The sequence below is a fragment of the Myripristis murdjan genome, chromosome 22, assembly GCF_902150065.1.
Source record: "Myripristis murdjan chromosome 22, fMyrMur1.1, whole genome shotgun sequence".
NCBI classification, from domain to species: Eukaryota; Metazoa; Chordata; class Actinopteri; order Holocentriformes; family Holocentridae; genus Myripristis; species Myripristis murdjan.
Genome location: NC_044001.1, coordinates 3,146,465 through 3,171,157, shown reverse-complemented (window position 1 = coordinate 3,171,157; position 24,693 = coordinate 3,146,465). Strand labels below are relative to the sequence as shown.

Genomic DNA, 24,693 nt, shown 5'->3' with positions numbered 1-24,693 from the left:
TGGTATGGTCCAGGGTGAACAGGGGAAGTGTTCAAAGGTATACAACAGTATTTTGGTCAAGTATTGATTAAACGAAAAACGAAATTGAAAATGTGTATCATATATGATACAAATGGCTTTATAGGGTTAAGTGATAAATGTTTGTGTGATGTGAATTTTTGGCTCACAACAGAAAGACGACAAAGAGCCGGCTGGATGATCGGGTGCAGTCTGCTGTGTTTAGTGGCCGCCGTTTGAACGCGGTCAGAGGAGAAATAAATGCTGTTTTCCTACACAAAAACACAGTGTTCCTTCCTGGTGTTGTGGTGCTCTAAAGCACAGATGAGCCGGTTTGACTGTGACATTCTGGGCTTGAATGTGAACCACGACCTTTGCTGCATGTCGCCCTTACTCCCCCCCGACCTTTCCTGTCTCTCTTCATTATCAGCTGTTTAATAAAAAGGGAAAATGACCCACAGAAGTCGGTTTCCTGCCCTGCTCATAACCCCATAACCCGCAGCACCCGGGAGCCGCTGCATTAGAGCCGGATGAATATTATAAAACACAGACGCACGGCGAAGCAGCTCCAGTGTCAGAGCGAGGCTGAGAGTTTCCAGCCTTGTCTTCTCCTCGCATCATTCAAGAGTAACGTTCAGAGGCTTAACAAAGTTTTAGGTTTTTTTTTTTTTTTCTTTTTTTTTTTGGGGCAAATCTCCTTAAAACCCACTCGGAGCGCTGAGAGTAAAGCCCCGCAGGGTCTGAGAGCTTTGAAGAAGACATCCCATCGACTGAGAGGACGCCCTGTCCTCTCTTCAAGGGATGTGCTGTCTTCACACGGCTCCCAGCGTAATGGAGGAGGGCAGCGCTTCAGGAGCCGCAGGATTGTTTGTGAGCGCTCCCTGCAGGCCGGCTGGCTCGTCCAATCAGCATCACGCTCAGAATCAGGCGAGAAGACTCACCTTATGGGTCGTAACCACGGCAAAAATTTTTTAAAAAGTCTAAAGAATGTAGTTACTGAGAACCTACTCATGATATGAAACCGGATATGTTCATTTTATTAACCGTCCTATTATGTTTGGGCTCAATTTGACCCCATTCAATGTTTAACGTCTCTAAATAAATGATTAATATCATTTTTTGGCTTCATATTTAATTACTTTTCCTAATTTAATGGGTACTACCGGGTAAACATGAAATTCACATGATGACATGTCCTGCACACACTTTGTACGCATCGGTTATAAATAACTAAAATCTGTACTTAGAAATAATAAAAAAAAAACAGTAAAACTCAAAAAATTAATATTTCTTTCCAATTTTAGGTCAATCAGTGAGATTTTATGGTGATTTTCATATTTTTCCATAGTGGCCTAATAGGGATAAATTGACCCCAAACATAAAAGATGTTAATAAATTTGAACATAACAGGAGAGTTAAATACACATTATTATGTTTTTTTTTTAGTAGTGGTTGGAAATCCAAGTCAAATGTTGGTTTAGAAGTTTTAATGATTGACTGAAAAAATAAACTTAAACCACTACCTGATACACAGCATTAATACTGACCAACATGCTTATTTTAATAAATGATCATTTATATTCAATCTTCTAGCCTCAGTGGTAGCAAGGCTAAACTTCATCATGCATAATTCAAGCCGTACTGTGAAAATTTGTAAGTGAAAACTTTAAGAAATAAGACACTACATATCCCATGATGCCTTGCTTCTGTGGCGTTCGGTTAGCTGTCACCTGGGTTTCACAGAACAAAACAAACCTGAGCTCAAACGCCACAAGAACTCACGGGAAATAAATAATCAAAAGGCTATAAATTATGAAAAACAGTTGATGAAAGCGTAGCTGAGTGATGCATTTGTTCTTAAACGATAATGTGTTTAAAGACTAAGATAAAGACAGATAAAAGCACGCCTGTCTTCAAAATGAGAACAAATTTATCAATTCAATTACACTTTTATCAATCATTTTTCATCATTTAATCTTTTTTTGTGTGTGTGAATCCCGCCCCTCAGTGTTTTGTCCTCACACCACCCTCTTCCTTTGACCGTCCTCCCAACAGGCACTTCTGAGCAAACACTGAATTTTATTAAAGCTTGGGAGGAAAATGAAGACCTCTTTTTTTTTTTTTTTTTTTTTTTTTTAACAAGAGGCAAGCATACTTAAGCATTCAGCTGCAGGATGCAAATCAGTCCTCTGTTTCTGTGCGACACTGTGGTCATAATCTCTGTCAAAATGTGTATTTCTTTATAATAGATGTGGATATGTTGGACTTTTTCAGGTTTATATTATTCAGGGAGGTTAGTTGTTGTCATTTGGTTATATTGCTCACTTCACATTTGGCTTTGTTTTGCTGGCCTTTGGTCCACCCTGAAACGATGAATCAAACTCTTTTAATTAACTTTACAGTTGAATCCATTTTTTTTATATTGTGCCTGTGGCTGCCGGGGACTTGGGGAAGATGGGGATTATTCATGTTGTGTAGACGAGGACACAAAATCACCAAACTGTGTGTGTGAGTAAGCCAGTCATTTTGGATGAAAGCATGAACTTGAGCACCTGTTGATCATCGTGGAAACAGGTACGTGTGGAAGCTGGAGCTCGAGCAGGTCTCAGAAATCTGATGTGTTCACATTTTTGAGACTCTCAGATCAAAAAACAGATCATCTATGGGAGAAATGAATAGGTTTTCGTCATTACTTCAAAATAATTTTGGATATTTGGAAACGGTACAATTCCTCGTACATTTTTTGTGCCCTGAATGTGACTGGTGTAATAGCTAACAGTGAAGCGGTTGGCCTCCTATGCTGAGTTGTAGTGATCCTGTTAACGCTTTTATTGTGGAGAGATCGGACAAAGAAATGGACAGGGTCGTTGCTAACCAGCAGCAGGAAGAATGACTGTAGTTGTACATTTATCGAACAGCCAGCTATCTATTTACTGTGTGCCGTGATGTTGGCTTTTCGGAAGCAAAATAAAGACTTGGGTTGGAAAGCAGCGGCAGTAAACGCAGTGGATCGAGAGAAACATGCAGAAAAAAAAGTTTATAAAAACATGTTAAATTACAGACTGTGACAGGGAAGCTGATGCGCAAAATCTCGTGGATTTTCAACACCGAAAAAAATTGTGTTGGATGTGGAAGTCCAAATTTGGGCATGGTTAACGTGGTTAACGTCAGGCTGCTGTGGTCAAAAACCACCACTTGGGGCAGATGAGTCCACACTGTTACTTATCTCACAACTATGTAGAATAACTTGGAATGAACTCAAAATCAATTCAAAATCTGAAGCAGGAAAGTGGTTTATTATATCACCTCAGTCAGAGCAGAATAAACTGAGCCACTGAACAAAATCTGTATTTCACCTGCATTTATACCTTCCATCAGCTATTTAACCCATTGTGGGGCCAAGATCAAGATCCCTGCTGCCAATTTTTTTTTACAGTCTATATGATTTTTTTTTACATCATTAAAACTTCTTAATCAACACTTGACTTATGGTGTCTTGTATATTTAATAAACTGAACACATCATCATGTGACTTCATCATAAGTCAGATTGCCCATTTGCTTGGGGAGGCAAATGGGCAAAGTCATTGACCTTCAACTCCAACTCAAAATATGAAGTGTGATTTAATTTAACCAGAACCAAAACCTTAAACTAACCTGAACCAAAGCGCTTTAGCTGCTAAATTGAGCTGTTAGCTAACCCATTAGCTGGAAACGTCACGTTCCAGCCGCTGGAACCAAACCATTTCATGGTGGAAGAACCAAACTTCACTTTAGCCTTGAACACATCATGAAATCAGCATTTCACAGTTGGGGTGTTAGACTGTGTAGTTTTGCTGATTTCATGTGCTTCTGACACTTACACACATTTTTTTTTTTTTCCCATTTGAGGAGCTCCGCTGCAGCAAACTGAGGCCGCGATGCCTTGCTCGGCGGCACGTCAGCTATTGCAGTTGCTGAACAGAAAGCAGAACCTTACCCCTTCGCTTTCTCACCAGCCAATCACAAGCCTGCGTCGCTAACCTGCGGGCTGCAGTCGACCCTCATGCTGAGTCTCACTGAAGTGTGTCGCTGCTCCGCAACTTTGAGACCCGCGGAGGGGAAAACGCCCCGTCAGGGCTTTACAAACAAGAAAGGCACAAAACATGAAAGCCTGACAGAAAGTGAAAAATGTGCAGATTGCATGTGGAGGTGCTGATGGTGCACAGCCTGCAGGAGAGGTCGCTTACAGCAGCGACCGCCTGCAACGTCGCATCCACCCTCCGCAACTGCTGAGGAGAAGGAAACACCTCGGAAAATCAGGCGTGTTGGAAGTGTGTTGAGACTTCTGAAGAGTACGTTTGGGTCGGTGCGTTTCTTTAGACATGTAAGCAACTTTATAAAAGATATAAAATAGAATTAACAGGGAAATGTGAGGGAGAGTGTCCCAAAAACCCTCCAGGGGCATAATATAGCATAACGCTTTGACAACAATGCATCCCATACATACCCATCTGTTACACAAGTATCATAAATGAAGTCATAGTCACAAGACAGTCACAAATACACACACACACTCATCACGAACACACACTCATAATACATGCAGGTGTACACAAACCCTGTCATTAACAGAGAGTTTACACTCGTGGTATGGTTTATACAGTGGTTTTGATTAGACAAGGAGATAAAAGAAAAAAAAAAAGATGACAGGGAGTATTCATAAAAGACCTTTGCTCTTGGAAAATATTGATTTGACACAGCTTAAATAAGCAGTCCTTATGGGAAATATCGATCAGTTACGAGAACTGATTTCAGCGCTTCTTAAAAACTATGTTCAGTCTGTTTTCGTAATTTAAGCAGCTAAAAAAATCGCATCTTAAGATCCTTTTCCACTGTCAAATCTTCAAATCTGTTCATTGATCAGTTCATTCCAGGATTCATTCCGGGATTAATTTACCTTTTTGGTGTCGCCACTTTCCTTTAACCTGCCATCCGCTTCTCCTTCAGATGGTGATTTCCCAGATTCCCGAAAATGCCTTTCAGCCGCCACCAGAAAATGGGTGTTAACTAATTTTCAGTCACATATAAATATAGATAGATAAAACTAAACCTGTGTTGTTGCTGCATGGCATTCTGGTCTATGTGCTGCTCCTCTCTGTGTCTCCTCCACGCTGGATATTCTCCTCCATGATGGATCTCCTCCATGATGGATCTTCTCCTCCATGATGGCTCTTCTCCTCCATGATGGATCTTCTCCATGATGGATCTTCTCGCTGTACGGTTGTTGGTGCAAAACGGCGGCTCTAGAAAGAAGCAGGCCTCGCTCTTTGAACGTGAGGCACCGACACCAAAACCAAGATGTTTTCCTCTGATGTTTTAAACAGTTTCTGAGATCAAACTGGAGCTGCTGGAAACACCTGGATGTGATGTCACCTTGCCTGCGATTGGCCAGAAGAAACAGAAACCAAACAACTGAGTGGGAGGCAGAAATGTGAAATTCCTCAGCCACTAGGCGCTGTTCACAGAAATAAAGTGTTGGAGGAGGATTTTTCTCTTAATTTTATGTCGTGCTGGGTTATATTTAGACGTTTTTAACACAAGCTTACACTTCAGATATGGGGGAATCCACTATCAACCAACAGCTCATAGCAGCTAAAATAAGAAAAATTAGGATTTTCACACTTTCCTCACACACAGCACCAATATTTGAACACGGCTGTAGTGCTTGTTTGTATCACTGACTTTATAAAAGCAACACTGACTTCAGCATCACAGAAACATTGCTAAAGAAAAGTCAACACAGTGGAATAAGACATTATTGATGAATTAAGGATTAAGATTAAAAGACCTGAGGTGTCAATCGGTTATGCCAAGTGAGAGAGAGATTTCACATATAGCTAAACAGATGAAGCTGAGGCTACTTTATGATGATGATGATGATGATGATGATGATGATGATGATGACATTGATATGAAAACTCTGGAAACATCAACATATCACCTTTCCCTCAATCAACCTTCCCCGCTGAGCAAATTCCCCTTTTTCCAACATTAGTGAGCCATTTGAGCATATTAAACATAATTAAACAATTTTCAGGGCCAAAAAAAAATTCAGTCACATAATTACATCACCCTGCTGTGGCAACCAGGCAACCCCACACTGAGAGAGAGAGGGAGGGAGGGAGAGAGAGAGAGAGAAAGAGAGAGAGAGAGATTTGAAATTGTGTTTCTGTACTTTGGCAGTGTCATTCATCTAACATTCATGCCACAAAGAGGATTTTTTTATTAAATTAATTGAAAAAATGAGGGAGAGAGTGTGAGCCAGAGGAAGGGAGAAAGAGAGAGAGAGAGAGAGAGAGAGAGAGAGGGAGAGAAATAGACATGTACTTACACTGAACGGGAGAATGACATAGGTTTAGAATAGATAGATAGATAGATAGACATTGCACAGGAATAGTACACAGCACAAAATATACCCTTTTAACACTAGGAGAGAGAGAAATATATATCTAAAGAAAAAAATAGCAAACACAAACAACAAAATAGAGGATCAATACAAAAATATAAGAAAACAAAAAAAAAATGCATACCCTATATAAGTCATAAAACAAAAATATATTTCTATAGCTCTTTCACCTTTGACCCTGTGCATAGACTATGTGTGTAATCAAATATATCTGCAGAATATCTACACAATAGAGGATGTATATGCAGAATAGGTGTATACTGATAATTTATCATTTTAAGCATAATTTCCTTGAGGCAGTCCCTGATGCCCAGTACATACAGAATACAGAATAACTATGTATGTGTGTGAAGAAGAGAGCAGAATAGAATAGAATAGAATAGAATAGGTAGACATAGATTGTGTGAGCATCAGAGAGAGAGAGAGAGTGTGAGTTAATGGGAGAGCGACATAGTCCTTGTACGGTAGAAAGAGATAGTGGGCGAGAGAGCTTGGGATGCATAGGGAATGGCAAAGAGAGAGAGAGAGAGAGAGAGATGTACTTACACTAAAGGGGAGAGTGAGATAGGGTTCAAATGGAGAGACAGACATATAGTTAAAGAATAAGTATGTGTGTGTGTGGGGGGGAGAGGAATAGAATGGAATAGAATAGAATAGAATAGAATAGAGAGTATCATAGTGTGCATTATGGAGAGAGAGAGAGAGACTCAGTGAATGGGAGAGCGACATATGGAACGAAAGAGTGAATGGGTGAGAGAGAGAGAGAGAGAGAGAGAGAGAGAGAGAGAGAGTTAATGGGAGAGCGACATAGTCCTTGTATGGTAGAAAGAAATAGTGGGCGAGAGAGCTTGGGATGCATAGGGAATGGCAACGCGAGAGAGAGAGAGAGGGATGTACTTACACTAAAGGGGAGAGTGAGACAGACATATAGTTAAAGAATAAGTATGTGTGTGGGGCGGAGAGGAATAGAATAGAATAGAATAGAATAGAATAGAATAGAATAGAGAGTATCATAGTGTGCATTATGGAGAGAGAGAGAGAGAGAGAGAGAGAGAGAGAGATGTACTTACACTAAAGGGGAGAGTGAGATAGGGTTAGAATGGAGAGACAGACAGTTAAAGAATAAGTGTGTGTGAGAGGAATAGAATAGAATAGAATAGAATAGAGAGTATCATAGTGTGCATTATGGAGAGAGAGAGAGAGAGAGACTGAGTGAATGGGAGAGCGACATATGTAACGAAAGAGTGAATGGAGAGAGAGAGAGAGAGAGAGAGAGAGAGAGAGAGAGTGGAAGAGAGACCTATGGACGCATAGGGAACGGGAGAGCGCCATAGACACAGAGTGGGAGAGAGAGAGGGAGCGTCGCCATTACTGCCTGGGAGTGATAGAGGGGAGGGGAGAGAGAGAGAGAGAGAGAGAGAGAGAGAGAGAGAGAGAGAGGGAGAAGAGAGAAGAGAGAAGAGAGAAGCAGGTTTCGGGTTACAACAACGCATACCACTGTAATAACACCGAAATACACTAAAATACAAGCGGACCGGCCGTTTTGGACCACGGAGAGACTCGACCTCCGCCTCGGCCGCACTCGGCACCGCCGGAGGGACACTGACGGCGGCGCGCTGTGGACTGTAACCCGGAGTTTTGCGTGGAAATGCTTTCTCCTCTTTTCCGTGGTATGTGGATCTGGGAGCGACCATGTTAGGTGGGTAGGGGAATGTATTTGGGACTGGAACTGGGACTTCATTTAGCACTCTTTCCTCAGGTTAAAACCCGGCCGCATGACATCCCTAACCCGGGTTAAAGAGACGCGGCGTGGAAATGTGCGCTAAAGAAATGATTTTAAACCCTTTTTCGTGAGTTTTAGCTGTGATTTTGAGCGGTATTGTGAGGAGGCTAACGTTAGCTAGCTCTCCCCCTGGCATGCTAAGCTAGCCGCGGCTAACGTTAGCTAGACGCGGTGTGAATATGACACTGTTCTTCTTTATCTTTATCTTTACTCCTGTCTTTTTTCATTTCTTAAAAAAAAAATCATTGAGCCGGGTTTCCTCTTTTTTTTTTTTTCTTTCCCCCCCGCACAGGAGAAGTTACAACCACCGTGCCAAAATCCCGTGGTTATGAATGCTAGCATGGTGCATTGACGCATTAACATCACCGTCTGTTGCGTTTAATAAAAGCTTAACTTATTAACCTCGGCCAAACTCACTCCTAAGCCACATTTCCTGCTAAATCTCACACCTTTTTTTTTTTTTTTATAACATGGCTGTTTCTGAATTAAAAAAGACGTTTCCGTGGAACCAGGGAAACGAGTCCATATGGAAATGCCTCTCCATGACTTCATAAATTAAGAGTAAAATCTTGGGGAGAAATGCACGCCCCGTTCAAAGCGCACACTTTCATTCATGCCGCATTCAAAAAGTGCGTGGCTTTTGCTGATAATTTAATTACTGAACGCATCGTTAAGTCCGTGTGGAAGAGTTGCTGGGTTGCCAGTTTGTAATGTTAATATCCTGGAAACAGTTGGCTAACGTGAATAGCTGTGGTTAGCGCTGGGAGGGGGGGACGACGGGGGTCACGGAGCACATTTTATCCTTATTTTCCACAACATTTTCCCAGCGTTAGCCGGCCTCGTCGGGAATCCACGGTGCACAACATTTGACATGAGGCAGGTTAACTTGGTGCCGAGCAGCAGGCAGGTCAGTGGGTTTGTGCCGCTGCAGCTCTGCATGCCATTTGCATCGACTTGCACTGCAGCTCTCCCCTTGCCCTTTCAGAAACTCTCTTTAAAGGGACAGTTCTGGATTTTTTTAATAAGCCAGCCTGGTGTTGCCAAGCATGCCCCCCGCTGGAGTCCTCTCTCTCTCCCCTCACTCTCTCTCTCTTTCTCCCTCTCCCTCTCTCAGCCATACATCTGCACGGTGTTAAGCTGTGCAGATGTCAGAAGCAGTTATCTATTAAGGACCTGACAGCGATGCAAGTGCAAATAATCGCGGCCCGAAAGCCATTGGCTTTGAATAAAATCAATTAGGTCCTTCCTCTCGCCCCTCGAAAGCAAACAGCTTTTCCTTTTAGTGTCTTTCAAACCGCGCAAGCTGAAAGCACTCAAACAAGGACTCGCTGGATGAAGTAGTAAGACTCTCAGCTCATAATCAGCCAGTTTATTCAGATTTGTTTTCTCTCCAGCCTTCCCCTTTAATGGACTGTATTAGGCTATGCACATGGTCAATGCCGTAAATAATTGACCTAGTGGTATTGAGTGTGAAATGACCAGCAGCCAAACACTAGTAAGACTGTTGACTGTGTTAGACATTTTGGCAGGTAAAGAGATGCTTGTTTGGAAGCCCTATTCTAGTCTAAAAATGTAGGCTGCATGAAAAGTAAGGCAAGCAGTTGGTGAATTTTGAGATGAGCGAGCCACTGTGACCCGGTGGCACAAGTTTCCTACCCAGGTGGTTTATTTATTTATTTAATTTTTGTTCCATCTGACAATCCCTGTTCTTGCTGAAGGCGTTTGGCCGCTCTGTTGCCCTGTAAACTGTTGTTCTTACATCATCGGCACCTTGGTTCAGGGAAGTCAAGCTCGTGACGCAGAGCTTCAGGTCTCTACCTGATTCCAAGGAAGTCGACAGACTGACATTGTTATTCAGGTTAAACTGTGCTTCAAAACATTATTCTAACAAACATTATTCGCAGAGATTTATTTTTAAGAAAGGACAGCCTGCTGCCTTCCACGTTTGTTCAGTAAAAGCTTGTATGTTCTTGATAAATTGGCCTTGGATTAATGTAAGAACAGTTTCTTGTGATTGAACAAATCGTGTAGGCAATGAGAAGAAGCAATGCATTGTTACATTTGGCCCAGTTGAGGAACATTTATAATTTTTTTTTTTTTTAACAACTCATCCCAAAGCGCACCACATGTGCTTTACAGAAAAGAAAGGCCAGGAATGCAGACAACACAAACCTCAAATGGACAGACTGATTATTTACAGGGCAGATTGTTGAATTTGAGACTAACTTGTGTTTCCTTACTGAGACAAAACAAATTGTGTCTGTTCCGGTGAAAGAACTCAGAATTTTATTTATTTATATGACCTTTACTGGGAGGTCACACTGAAGTTAAAACCTTTTTTGTAAGTTGAGACACAGCTAGGACAGGCCAAAGCGTTTAGGGACATTACAAAAATGGCACATGAAATGACCACATGTAATGTTTTGTCGCAGCCTGAGAGCTCAAAAACAAGGCGGCTCTGCATGTTTGCAGTGCTAAATTGCAGCTAAAAGAAAACTGAAAATTTTGAACTTCAATACCCATAAATTTAGCAAAGTGACTGTGGGGCTGTGTGAAATTGCACACAGCCCCGCTCATGTTTACCACCCTGGCCTCTCTGTGATTCTTTTTACCAAGTGACAGCACAGGGAGGACAAGATGCTGGGTTTCTCTCTGAAGGTTTTTTTTTTTTTTTTTTAAATTTGTCACTTCCTGTGGGCAAAGAAGTGTCCATGAAGTGACCTGCCTCCAGGATTTCATACCAGAGTGAATCTGTAGCATCTCTGTTTGTGGAAGTAGGACGCTCATCTCCTTTGCAGCCTCATGTTGTAATTTTGGCTGAAAAGGCGAGTTTATTATTATTATTATTATTTTTTTTTTACATAAAAAAATCTTGCCTAGTGCAGCTTTAAAAGCTTTACCATTCCTGGAAGTGTGCACCACTATGTTTCAGAGCTTAACAGCATTTAGTCATCTCTAAAACCAGCTTGCCAAGTGATACCTTAATCCCCCCCTTCCATAGCTTCAGAGCGAATACACCAATCATGATGTAAAAGGCTACTTTTAGCTATCCGTGCAGCACTAATGCAGTCGGGGCTGTGGGGATAGTGAGAACATCCAGGTACTGTACAGCGTGCTGCTACCTGGCTAGTACTGCTACCAGCTCTCCCTTGGAGCCTGTTAACATTCAGTTCATATTTCTTATCTTTATCCTGTGTGTTGACAGCAGAGTGAATGTGGAGTTCACAGTTGGCTGACCAAAATGCAAAATAGATATTTGGGTTTGGCTCACCGATCATCTAAAAATGTGCGGTTTGGATGGGAACCTGAAACCGGGGGAGGAATGTATACGTCGCTGTGGCCATTTCTTGCTTGGCTGCACATCTGGCTGTATATATAAGTCTGTTTCCTTACCTGTAGCCTTGAATACACTCCTGCCTGGCTGTATATAATCGTTATGACGCACCCTGCTCTGTCTGTCAGGTGTGGCAAATGTAACAGCGCTGTAGTTATTGTAGTCGCTTGTCAACTCGACTGACTTGCTCGTCTGTTTGCTTTTTGTGTCGTATGTTGGGTGTGTTTGGGGTAAAGAGGCCTCCACACTGACATAAGGTAGTAATAAAACCAAGGCACATTTCTGGGTGGATTTTCTCTGCCAATTTAACCTTTAAGTGGCAGGCCCACCTGTGACCACAAACATGAAAATGCATTTTTGTCGTGTTTTACTTTTTAATGAGCTACATTAGTGTGTTCTGCTAGTTTTGAACCTTATAATCTGTTACCTAAGCTGTGCGTTTCCGCCTTCAGGTTGTTTAACCCAGCGGTTTTCAAACCTTTTCATGTTCTGGAACCTCAAGTGTACCTTCAGAAAGCTGCAGTGCCCCATTTGAAGTGATTTTTCTCTATGGACCCTGATATAAAGAAGATATTTTGGCCTGTTTTAAATTGTTTTAATGTTGTACTTGAACACTGACAAATAGATTCAAAGTTGTTAGGTTAAAGAGTAATGTTAGAATAATCCTACATTTTCTTGTAACAATTTATGGTGAATTAGCCTAAATGACAGGCAAATTAACCCTTTGACACCAGAACAAGTTCACTTGACTTCTTTAAAAAAAAAAAAAAAAAAAGTGAAAAACAGGAGATTTACAAATGAGCAAACAAATTACTGTAATATCAGGTATCAAAAACAATTTACATCAAAATTGGCCACAAAATTACCAAAAATTACCTGAAAAACAAGTGATATATTAAAATGTCTGCAGCTTATTCAAAGTCAACTTGGGTGTTCAGATGAAAAAGTTTGAAAACCCCGCGTCTACATCAATGTATTTTAGACCTCAAAATCTGCTCCCTAGGCTGTGTGTTTTCCTTCTTGAGGTTGTTTAACCTCTTCAAAGTCATTTTCCTTGCACAAATCCCCCCACACCGGTGACATCATCACCACGGCCCCGAAAAAAAAACCCGGGGAAATTCTCTCATGGTTTTTCTCTGGACAGAAGTCAGGCTCTGGTGCAGCTCTGGGGCCTTGCAGGTCGTCTTGCTGCAGCCAGCAGTTCTAGCTCACTGAGGCAAATTCACTGGCTGATTGCCATCAGTCTACACAACACTGACTACAATTCACCAGGCAGTTATCATGCTCGTTCTGAACTACTCTGAGTGAGGCTGCCACCACTCACACTGAGGCTGTGGGCAGTGCTTGGGGTTATTTCACTCGGACAGTGATGGACAGCACCAGCAGATTGTTAATCATGTATCACAATTTAAGTTTCCACAGTAAATAATCATTAAATATCGGTGTATATCCTTTCAAAATGTTTGCTGTTGCTCAGTAGTCAAGGTTTTGACGTAGGATTGTCAAAGCGCACGAATACAGTTCGGCACCTTGTCAACTCTGCTCATCCACACTAATAATAGTGATCGTACTATCAGGCAAAATAATCAGGATTATCGTTTTAGCCACAATCATGCCAGTGCTGGGCTGTAGCGATGACAAATAACAAATCTGTGAAGTGTTTTATTTTCTCTGTTTCGTTCTCACAGCGAAGCAGATCATTTCTAGGTCAGTGGCTGTCAAAGGGCTGGAGTTGCATGCCATTTTTATCCTGCCTCGGCACAAATTGGTTGAAAGCACTTCTTTTTCTCTGCGAGGGGAAAAGTGACATTGCAGAGCAGAGTCCGTGATTGAATTACTCTCCCTTTCTCTTATATAAGTTGTGCTGTCATACTCTGATTGTTGTCCTCTCAAAAGGGTCTTTTGATATAGCAGCTTTTATCATGTCTGTGCCATTAAACAAAAGCATTATTTTCATTTTGGTTTTAGAATAATTCAGCAGGCTTTTCTGTCACATTTGTATAATGCAGAGCGGCTCAGCATTATCACAGTGTTACAAAACTAGCACATTTTAGCCTGGTACTAGTGCCAGAAAAGCCAGCCCCAAGCCTTTTAATAATCTTTTGCCATCTGTGGGAGATTATTTTCTCATGCACAGGTGCTATAATAATAACGTCTGATTCTGTATATTTCCTGATAACCAGATAGTGTCAGAGTGACATTTGTTTATTGTAGGCTTTTTGTGTCTGCATGTATGTGTGCCTCAGGGAGGGCAAATGAAAAGAAACCAAATCTTAATTACTCAGTTTGTGATAAGGCAACTGGAGTGCTCCAAGTAAAATGTATGCACAGATGTTTTTTGTTTGTTTTGCCTTTATCTTTTCCTAATTGTGAACCCTGTGTCTTGCAGGCAGGTGATAAAGGAGAACGCCGGCTGCCCTGTCCCAGCTTGAAGAGGACCTTGGATAGAACGCAAGAGACGCACACACAGGCAAAAGAAGGATAAGGATTCACCACTACCGAGGGAAAACCACGATGCCTCTGCGCCGCGGAGCAATAGAACTGGAATGATATCTTGACCTTTTCTCCTAGAAGTGACCAAGTTAGAGATGAGCGGGGGGATATAATGGCCAAGAACAAGGATGCTCGTCCCCCTACGTTCGCCGTCAGCGTGGTTGGCCTCTCGGGGACGGAGAAGGAGAAGGGCAACTGTGGCGTGGGCAAGTCCTGCCTATGCAACCGGTATGTGCGTCCCGATGCGGACAGCTACTACTCGGAGCACACCTCGGTGCTGAGCACAATAGACTTTGGAGGCCGCGTGGTCAACAATGACCACTTCCTGTACTGGGGGGAGGTTCTTCATCGCGGCGATGATGGGGTGGAGTGTAAAATCCAAGTCATCGAGCAAACAGAGTTTATTGATGACCAGACATTCCTCCCACACCGGAGCACCAACCTGCAGCCGTACACCAAACGAGCGGCGGCGACCAAGCTCCAGTCGGCAGAGAAACTCATGTATATTTGCACCGACCAGTTAGGCTTAGAACAGGATTTTGACCAGAAGCAGATGCCTGATGGGAAACTGAACATTGACGGCTTTGTGCTCTGCATTGACGTCAGCAAGGGTTGCAACAGGAAATTTGACGACCAGATGAAGTTTGTCAACAGCCTGTACTCGCAGATCGCTAAGTCGAAAAAGCCCATTGTTGTAGCCGCCACTAAGTGTGACGAGTGCGTGGACCAGCACCTGAGGGACCTGCAGGCCTTCACAGCCAACAAGAAGAACCTGCAGGTCATTGAGACGTCATCACGCTCCAGCATCAACGTGGAGATCTGCTTCAACACGCTGATCCAGCAGCTGGACAAGACACGGGGGAAGCCCAAAACTGTGCCATATTTGGAGGCCTACAAAATCCAGCGGCAGCTGGTTGCTGCGGTAACAGACAGATTTGAGAAGCTGATGGTGCAAACGGTGAGGGATTATCACACCACATGGAAAACGGTGATAAGTACTCTGAAGGGCCAATCTGACTATGAGGAGTTCATCACTTTGGAGGGCACGAAGAAAGCCCGCAACATGTTCAACAAGCACATTGCACAGCTGAAACAGGAGCACATCAAGAGGAGGAGGGAAGAGTATCTGACGACACTGCCGAAAACCCTTAACAACCTCCTCAACAACCTGGAGGAGGTGGAGAACCTCTCCTGGCCCGAGGCACAGAGTCTGATCCGGAGCCGGCCCGATTTCCAGTACTGGTTTGTGATTCTGGAACACACGCCGTGGGATGAGACGGACCACATCGACAATAATGACCGCAGAGTGCCCTTTGACCTCCTGGATACACCTGACGGTGAGAGGATTTACCTGAACCATGTTCAGCACCTGTTCTCGGAGAAGAGGAGGGTGGAGATGAAAGAGAGGTTTAAAAAGACGCTAGAGAGGGTTCACTTTATCAGCCCGGGGCAGCCGTGGGAGGAAGTCATGTGCTTTGTCATGGAGGACGAGGCCTACAAATACATAACAGAATCAGATAGAAGGGATGTTTACAGCAGGCACCAGCAGGAAATAGTTGAAAGGGCCAAAGAGGAGTTTCAGGAAATGCTTTTCGAGCATGCTGAGCTATTCTATGACTTGGATCTGAATGCCACGCCCAGCTGCGACAAGATGAGCGAAATCCACAGCGTGCTGAATGAGGAGCCCAGATACAGAGCGCTGCAGAAACTTGCCCCAGATAGAGAGTCCCTCCTTCTCAAACACATTGGTTTTGTTTACCATCCCACTAAGGAGACATGCCTGAGCGGGCAGAGCTGTGTGGATCTGAAAGTGGAGCAGGTTTTAGCCAACAGACTGGTGCAGCTCGACCACGGGCGCTCTAATCTCTACTATAACAGTGCCAACATTGATAAGATCAACCTCTGCCTCCTGGGGAGGGAGGGCCTCGCTCAGGAGCTAGCCAATGAGATTAGAGCTCAGTCCACAGACGACGAGTACACCCTGGATGGTAAAATCTATGAGCTGGAGCTTCTTCCTGTGGATGTGAACTCCACGCTGCTGTTCAGCCACACGTGGGTTTCCACTTTCAAACCACATGGCTGCTTCTGCGTGTTCAACTCCATTGAATCACTGAACTGCATTGGGGACTGCATCGGCAGGATCAGAGCAGAGATAGCACAGAACAGGAGGGATCGGTTTGCTCAGCCGCTGCCATTCATCCTGATTCTGGCCAATCAGAGAGACAGTGTTTGTAAAAACATGCCTATTCTGAGGCACCAGGGCCAGCAGCTGGCTAACAAGCTGCAGTGCACCTTCGTCGACATCCCCTCAGGCGCCTTTCCACGCAAGTTCAACGAATTCCAGATTAAGCAGGGTCTCCGAGCGGTGTTGGAGGGACTGAAGCATAACTTTGATGTCCTGAGCCCCCTGCCCTCCATCAAAGACATGTCAGAGACGGACCTCAGGATAGTCATGTGCGCCATGTGCTGGGACCCCTTCAGTGTTGACCTCATCCTCTCGCCGTTCCTCGACTCACACTGCTGCAGCGCCGGCCAGCCGGGCCAGAGCAACACACTCATACTCGACAAGATCATTGGTGACAGCAGGAGGAGGATCCAGGTCACAGTCCTTTCCTACCACTCCTCCATCGGCGTCCGCAAAGATGAACTGGTGCACGGCTACATTTTGGTCTACTCAGCCAAACGCAAAGCCTCCATGGCTACCTTGCGGGCGTTTTTGGCTGAGGTCCAGGACGTCATCCCTGTCCAGATGGTGGCTATCACAGACAGTCAGGCCGACTTTTTTGAGAATGATTCCATCAAGGAGCTGATGACAGAAGGGGAGCACATTGCCACGGAGATTGCTGCCAAATTTACAGCGCTCTACTCACTATCACAGTACCACCGACAAACCGAGGTGTTCACGCCTTTTTTCAATGAGGTGCTAGAGAAGAAGCAGAGCATTGAGAGCTCCTTCCTGTTTGACAGCTCGTCACGGGACTGCATGACCGGTGCCAGCGAGGATGTCTTCCCCACCTCGCCGCACAGCCACTCCCCTGCCTACAACCCCTACTACCCAGACTCGGAGGATGACACTGAGGCCCCGCCCCCTTACAGCCCCATAGGAGACGATGTTCAGCTTCTCCCCACGCCCAGCGAACGGGCTAAGTATCGTATTGACCTGGAGGGGAACGAGTACCCAGTGCACAGCACGCCCGTCGGCGACCATGAGCGTAACCACAAAGTGCCTCCACCCGTCCGGCCCAAACCGGTGCTCCCCAAGCCTAATGTCAAGAAGCTGGACCCCAACCTGCTCAAAACCATTGAGGCTGGCATGCGGAGCAACCGCAGGACGCCACGCGGCCCAATGGCACACTGCGAGGACGTGGAGGCTTCAGACAACTACGCCGACCCGGTGGACACCCTGCTCAAGTCCAAGGGTTTCAACGACGACATATACGCCGTCCCCGAGGACACGCACAGCCGCATGGTCAAAATAAGGAACTCCTTCGGCGGGCTGCACGTTCTCCACGGAGGAGGAGAGGAAGAGAACGGATTTGATCGCAAGTCCCAGGCCGGACGGCGGCCGTCCAAATATAAACACCGCTCTAAAATCCTGTTTAGCAAGACCAAGGCCTACCAGAGGCGCTTCCACTCAGACAGTGACGGCGAGGAGTCGGGCCCCGCCACGCAGAAGAAGAAAAAGGGAAGAGCCCACCGGGGGAGCGAGGAGGACCCACTGCTCTCCCCTGCTGATCCCTGGAAGGGCGGGATAGACAACCCAGCCATCACCTCCGACCCCGAGCAGGATGATAAGAAGATGAAGAAGAAGAAGACACCTAAGACACCGAAGGAGCCGAAGAAGGTGAGTCAGAATCACAAATCTGTTGTTTTACTCAATGACAGAGAGTGAATGAACGAGCATAATTGCATTTGTGTGAGCGTGTCTGTGAGAGAGAGAGCGAGAGGGACAGAGAATGAGTGTTTGTGTATGTGTGTGTGTGTGTGTACATTAAAGAGCGGAGGTAGAATGGCTCTCAGTGTGTGGGAGCATATTATTTTTTTCAGAGTGGCAATAAACTAATTCAATTTGATAAATTTGATTGGTGATTGGTCCCATGCTAAAACGTTTTACGACCCGCCTCTGCTGCCCTTGACAACCAATAAAAGCGCCTGATAAAAGATAGGTGGTCGGTTGAAACTGGCATTAGTAAAGACTGCAGGGCTCTTTGTGTTTTATCTAGATGCCTACTTATCCTTCGCGACTGCTTGCGAAAGTCAGGTAGAAACTGGGTGCTGACACACACACACACACATACACAGAGACAAGTGCACACGCTTCAAATGCCAGTGTGTAGGCACCAACATGAAAACAAAATAAACAACAACAAACACATGCAGCAAACACGTTAGCACACAGAAACATGAAACACACAGACATTCACATGAGCGTACACATTGGCTCTAATCAGATCAAATATCAGTGTACTAAAGGCTTGAGGATGTAAACAAACTCCCTCTCACACGCACTCACACATTAGCATACAGTTCATACACCCACATACGAGCGCAGTATGCACATTAGCACATAGATACACACACACTTGCATGCATATTAGCAAACACACAGTTATTCTAGTATTATAGTTAGTTATTATAATGTATGCATATTGCATGCACAGTGTAAATGTAAGCATTTGTAGTGCAGATGTATGTTTTAAAGTGGACCCCAGGAAGAGTACTTGTTGCCGTGGTAACAGCTAATGGTAATGCAAATAAACATACATACAAAAACCATAATAAACAGACAGAAACTAACACTGTAAAATAACACCCGAAAAACTTGAAAATTGCAGTATGAATGTCTTCGTTTTCCAATTTGCAAGATGAACATGATGCTGTGGTGCTGCTCAGTCCCATTTTTGGCCTGTAAATTCAAGTTAAAAATATATATATATGGAGGTAATCTTAAGCAACAGCAGCAGCAACCGCTGTTGATTGAAAAGGTTTCTCTTTGGCTGAAAACTCTTCAAAAATGCAGAAAAAAATCTGTCTGTACAGTACTGCAGTATTCAGCAAGTTTGATCATCTGTGCAAAAGCAGACTTTGACTTTGATGCACACACATGCATCAACATGAGTGAGCAAGTTATTACAGCCAGCCGGCAGGAATCAGATCACAGTGTATTACAGCAAGTGTCTCATACAGACACACACACACACACACACATTAGCATACTGTGCATAAAACCACACCCAAATACAAGGACATTCATGCACCAAGCATATTAGCACACAGATACACACACATGCATGCAAGCGGCTTAATAAACAGACAGAAACTAACCCTTTGCAATTAATGGGGGAAAAATGAAGGTTGCAATATGAAGTATTTAAACATTCACAGTTAACACCAACATAAAACACAATCCTGCACCAAGCGCATCAGCACCCAGATAAAGCCAAACCCATACACATAAACATGTATGCACATTAACGAACAAACATGCACACACACACACACACACACATGCATTCTAACACCTTGGCAAACAGAAAGAAGTTAGTGCTGCATGTTTTACTGAGAAATTGCAATATGATTTAAGTTTGCAAAATGATTTTTTTTTTTTTTTTTTTTTTTTTTTTTCACGATTACATTCACACCAACACAAGTGAGACCTCTAGCAGCCAAATTTAAATGTAATAAATAATAATTTCTGTTAATATGTTAAACAGGTTCATGAGTTCTTTTGCAAACTGGAAACTGAAGTAGTTCATACTGCAATTTTTATTTTATTTATTTATTTTTTTTCAGTAATTGTGCACTAGTCTCTGTCTGTTAAGGTGCTTGCATGTGTTTGTGTGTGCACGCTTGTTTGCCAGTGAGCATGAGTGTATGCGTATCTCACTCAAGTGCATGTGTGTGTTTCTGCTGCAAGATGACGGATGATAAACTTTGAAGTTATTTTGCTGAATACAGTAACGGTTTGTATATTTAAACAGCATCAACTGCGGCAACATCCCAGGGTTTGATCAAAAATGTTGAACATACTGAACTCGTCTCTCATTATCTTGCAGCGCTAATACAAACAAACACACACGCTCACACGCACACGTGCACACGAGCGAGCGGGTGTGCGATGACGCCGGCAGGAATCAGATAGCAGCGTGCAAATCAGTGGAGAAACAGCCGTCGGCGCTGCGCGGCCGTCGTGAATGCGGGCCATTGTTGCAGCGTTCAAACTGTCTTTGATAATCAGAGAGGAGAGCGCAGGGAGGACCAGAAGCTACAAAATGGAAGGTGTTTAGCCGCCGTCTCGGCCAATTAGAGGAGCCAAAAGCGCTGTAGGCATGACAACACTTTGAAGAGCAGGGGAGTGTGGGAAATCAAAGCCGACTCGGCACCTCGTTCGCTCGTTTCGCTCTGGTCCTGAATAATGGTTCTGCCTGTGTTCTCCTCTTTCTTCTCGTCTTCCTCCACCTCTGCGTCCACCTCCCTCTCTCCCTCTCCTTCTCTCTCTCTCTCTCTCTCTCTCTCTTTTTCTTCATCCTACTGACTTTCTCTGTGATCTATTCCCTGCTCACCCTCCTCCTCCTCCTCTTCTCCCTCTGATGTGTTCCACCTCAACTTTTCACCCTCTCTCCTCGTCCTCCTCCTCCTGTCCTCCTACATCCCTGCTCTCTTCTCTTGTCCTCTTCTCTCAACCTCCTCTCCTCTGCTCTTTCCCCAACTTTTCTTGCTCTCTCCATCTCTCCCTCTCTTCCATTGCCACTCGCTCTTCCTCTTTTTACCTCTTTCCTGTTTTCCTTTTCTCCTCTTTGAACCATCTCATCTCTATTTCCTCTCTCTCTCTCTCGCTCTGTCTTTTCTCTCTCCCTCCTCCTTTTCTTGTCGTTTCCCATGTCTTCCTCCCCTCCTTCCCCTTCCCGTATTTCTCTACTTTCTCATCTCTTCCGCCTTCCTCCCATCCTTTACCCATTTCCTTTTCGTCTCTCCCCTTGTATCATCTTAATCTTCATTCTCTCCAATCTCCTCTCCCTCCTCCTCTCCTGCTCTCACCCCCTCCCCTCCTCTCTCATCCCTTTGCCTTTCCCTCTTTCCGCCCATCCTTCCCTCCTTTCCTGTCCTTCCTTCTGTGCCTCCTTTTCCATCTCTCTCCTCCCTTCCTCACTTCCCTCCCTCTCTCTCATCCTTTAATATCTTCTCCCTCCTGTTACCTTCCCTCTCACTCCTCCTTTCCGCCTCTCTTTTCATCCCTCTCTCCTCCTCCTCAGCCGAAATCTTCCAAGCCCCCGAAGCCTCTGTACCCTCCCACCCGGAGAACGTGGGAGAGCAATTACTTTGGCGTCCCGCTGCAGAACCTGGTGACCCCGGAGCGGCCCATCCCCCTCTTCATCGAGAAGTGTGTCGACTACATCGAGCGCACTGGTGAGTCATCTGTTATCGTCTTCTTTATCTTCTGTCACCCACACAATCTTTTTTTTATTTTTTTTTTTTTTTAAACTCTCATGTTGTCTTTTTTTCCCTTCACGTTCGGGTGTTAAGGTCTCGTTGGCACTTGGAGGTTGTATATGTTTGAAAGTACAGGCATTTTGTTTTGTTTTGTTGTTGTTTTTTTTTTACACTTGGTGGATTTGTGATGGAGCGCTGTGAAAATTCCTCTCTCATGTCTTTCCAAATGAGTAACTGAGCGAGGGAGGGAGGGAACGAGGGATGATTTAAGGAGGGAGGGGAAGCTCAGGCGGCTGAACAGAGTCTGAACAAGTTCGCTTCCTGGCAACGATGTGACCTGAATAACATGTTCCGTCAAATCAACCCGCCTGCAGATTAAAGAAAGTCGCAGGTTCAAATCCCCGAACAACTTTGGAAAACATGACTGAGCAAATGCAGATAAGAAGTTCTCCCACAACAAATCAAAGCTGCAGCTGTTGATTACTTTCACTGTCAATTAATTTGCAGATTTCTGTTTTTTTTTCTTTTTTTGGATTAACCCATTATTTTTGTAGTCTGTAAAGTGTAAAAAAATAATCACAAATGCTCATGGGAAGTCAGCACAGCTCAAATTGATTCAGTCTCCAAATTGCTTTCTTAGTCCGACCAACAGTTGAAAAAATTGTACGTTTTATAATATGAACTGAGAAAAAGAAGACAATCTCAGTGAAGCTTGAATCAACAAATGTTTGGCAGTTTTACTCAGTAACTCAGTAAATCACTAAAACAACCAATTTTCAAAATGATAGCTGTATAGAAGTATCAACTAATCGATTAATCAGCTACTTTCAGCCCTAAATAAAAGATGAAAATTGCATCATTTAGCATCATTTAATCATTTAGCATCAGAGTGAAGCTGAAATCAGACAGCAGTTTGTGTTTTTCCTGTATGAATTACTAAAACGATTAAACGATCATGATCAGTAATCGATTTCTGTAAATTGATTAATTGACTTGTTGTTTCTCTATGACTAATACTTTTGAGCATGGTGCACAATAACCCAGCTGCTTCAGTGTGTCTGCTAAACTCTCGACAGTATCGGCCTTTTTTTTATTATTAAAAAAGACATAATGAGCAAAACTGTAACTTATGCACATGGAGAGAAATGCAAAGTGCTGAAACTGTGCAGTATTTTTTTTACATTGAAAAAAGAGGAAACAGAGAGGGAAACTTTAGACAGGGTTGCCAAGGGAATTGGACTGTTTCTGTTTTGGTTGAAGGTCAGAAGAGGCATTCTTTGATGACCGAAGATACATCAGTCCAGCGCTGGACAGATATATCTGGAATTGGGAATGAGCTGGATCCATCGCTGGTGGATCATTTTTTGCTTATTCGGAGGGTCTTTTGGTTTTGGTGATAAACGTGTTTCCTCGTCAAGCGTTTAGAGCGGCGTTGATCCGTGACTTGTCGCGCTAAAACACACAGCTCGCTGCTTCTTGCTGTGTCATTGTTGCATGTTCTTGTAATCAGGGTGACCTTTTGCGGCTGCCTCTGTCTCAAAGTTACTGTTTTCTGTTCAAGGTTTGGCCCTCTGCCTTCTGCTAACCACATCCCTTTGTTTGGCAAACTAACCAAATTCTTTATTTTGTTAACTGAAGAAGAGCAGCCTGTGGGCAGAGAGTAAAATTTGATTTTCGCATTAAAGGACGCAGATGTCGCAGAGGATAAACTGAAGACAGATTTAAGGAATAAATACTCATTAGGACCCCCAAAAAATCCCCCAGGCCTAGTTTACAGAGAACCAGGGATCTTTGTCCAGGCCTATGAAGTTACATGACTATTGGACTGTAGTGTAAAATAAAATAACATTACACCAAACACAGAAAGGACATTTCTTCCACAGCTGGTTGAAGTTGAGGCAATGTTGCACGCTCACTTGTCTTTCCCTGGATATATAAAGGTCAAAAATATATTTAAAAAAAAAAAAGAGAGAGAGAGGCCTGTTTTCACATGTGTGGCTCTAAGCAGGACGGAGGCCCTGGTGCATGCTGGGTAAGCGTCTGGCTTCCTGCCTAGCTGAAAGCAGAGAATGCTTCTTTCATATTTTGAGGAATTCCTCACCGATGTCACGCTTCAGGCTGATAGAGACCATTTGGCGGATGTTTGTATTGATGTATTTTAACTGCATATATTTTCACTTTCATTTTCATTTTCATTTTCGTGGCTGACCCCAGTCAGATACAGACCTGTAACTCTCGCAGCGTTGATGCTTCACTCCAGCCTGCAGCAACGTTTCCCATCTGCCTCTTGAATGCCCAGCCAGCCAAACAGGGTTTTTTTTTTCTCCCACTGACCACATAAATGAAAATTTTAAACATGCTCCATATTTAATCTGTTTGTTGCATAATGCATTTAAACACGGTCCAGTACACCACATTTCCATGCTCCGTGCGTCTCGGAGCGATGCTGAACACGTTCACCACGGCAGCGGAGCCTGTTGAATGCGAGCGGCTCCTCCTTGTTTTCTATCGGCTCTCAAATCCATTTCCCATGAGCCTCTTTTCCTTTTGCATCTGTGATGCAAAAGGACGTCATGAAGCCAAAGTCCAACGCGCCTCAGACTGAAAAGCACAGAGAAGTTGAATGTACTGAAGCAACTGCAACATGACAACAAGCATCTTGGCAGACAGTTCGTCGGGCTATTTTTAGTTGATCACGGCCCGTTGTGGTTTGTGAATTAATTAATTATCCTTACAGCGACAGCTCTGTGTCCAGTGGAATAATAGAATTAATATTAAAAAGGCCAATTAGCTGGTATTTTCACTGCACTAATATTCACACTCTATTTGACTGTTAAGTCGTTTTACATATCTTCAGCAAGTGATATTTTCAAATTACTGGAGAGAAGTTTAAGTTTTAAAGAGTTTATTTTCCAAAAGCCTCGCTGAGACGGGCCAAAGCGGTTCAAATCTTCTACTGAGCGGCATGCAGTCCTACATCACTGTTGTGAGAAAGCCAAAATTTTGGAAGGCCAAAATAGAGAAAAAAAAGATGGGTGTGGACAGGGGCTAAATTTCACTTTTGTTTTCTTAGGCGAGAGGTTTTATCTTCGGTTGTTAGAGGACATGGCGTGATGCACAGCAATACAGATTGGTTTTGATCAATTTTATACATTCAAAGCTGCAGCACCTTCCTTTTTTGTTTGCAGACTGTCTGCAGAGCAAATTA

General features: G+C 43.8%; 1 protein-coding gene and 1 pseudogene across 2 annotated transcripts in view; both read left to right on the top strand.

Annotated features, from left to right (window-relative positions):
- LOC115353980 (tripartite motif-containing protein 35-like) overlaps nucleotides 1–24,693 on the top strand; it is a 993,629-nt pseudogene that overhangs the window by 90,694 nt on the left and 878,242 nt on the right.
- Nucleotides 7,882–24,693, top strand: part of arhgap5 (Rho GTPase activating protein 5) — a 58,253-nt gene continuing 41,441 nt past the window's right edge. The window contains exons 1-3 of one of the 2 annotated variants that reach the window (XM_030044090.1): nucleotides 7,882–8,114; nucleotides 13,951–17,898; nucleotides 21,308–21,461. In XM_030044090.1, coding sequence (XP_029899950.1) covers nucleotides 14,167–17,898; nucleotides 21,308–21,461 — 3,886 coding nt within the window. In that variant the 5' untranslated portion in view covers nucleotides 7,882–8,114; nucleotides 13,951–14,166. Of the gene's footprint in view, nucleotides 8,144–13,950; nucleotides 17,899–21,307; nucleotides 21,462–24,693 lie in introns of both variants that reach the window. The other variant, XM_030044089.1, reaches the window with a different exon arrangement.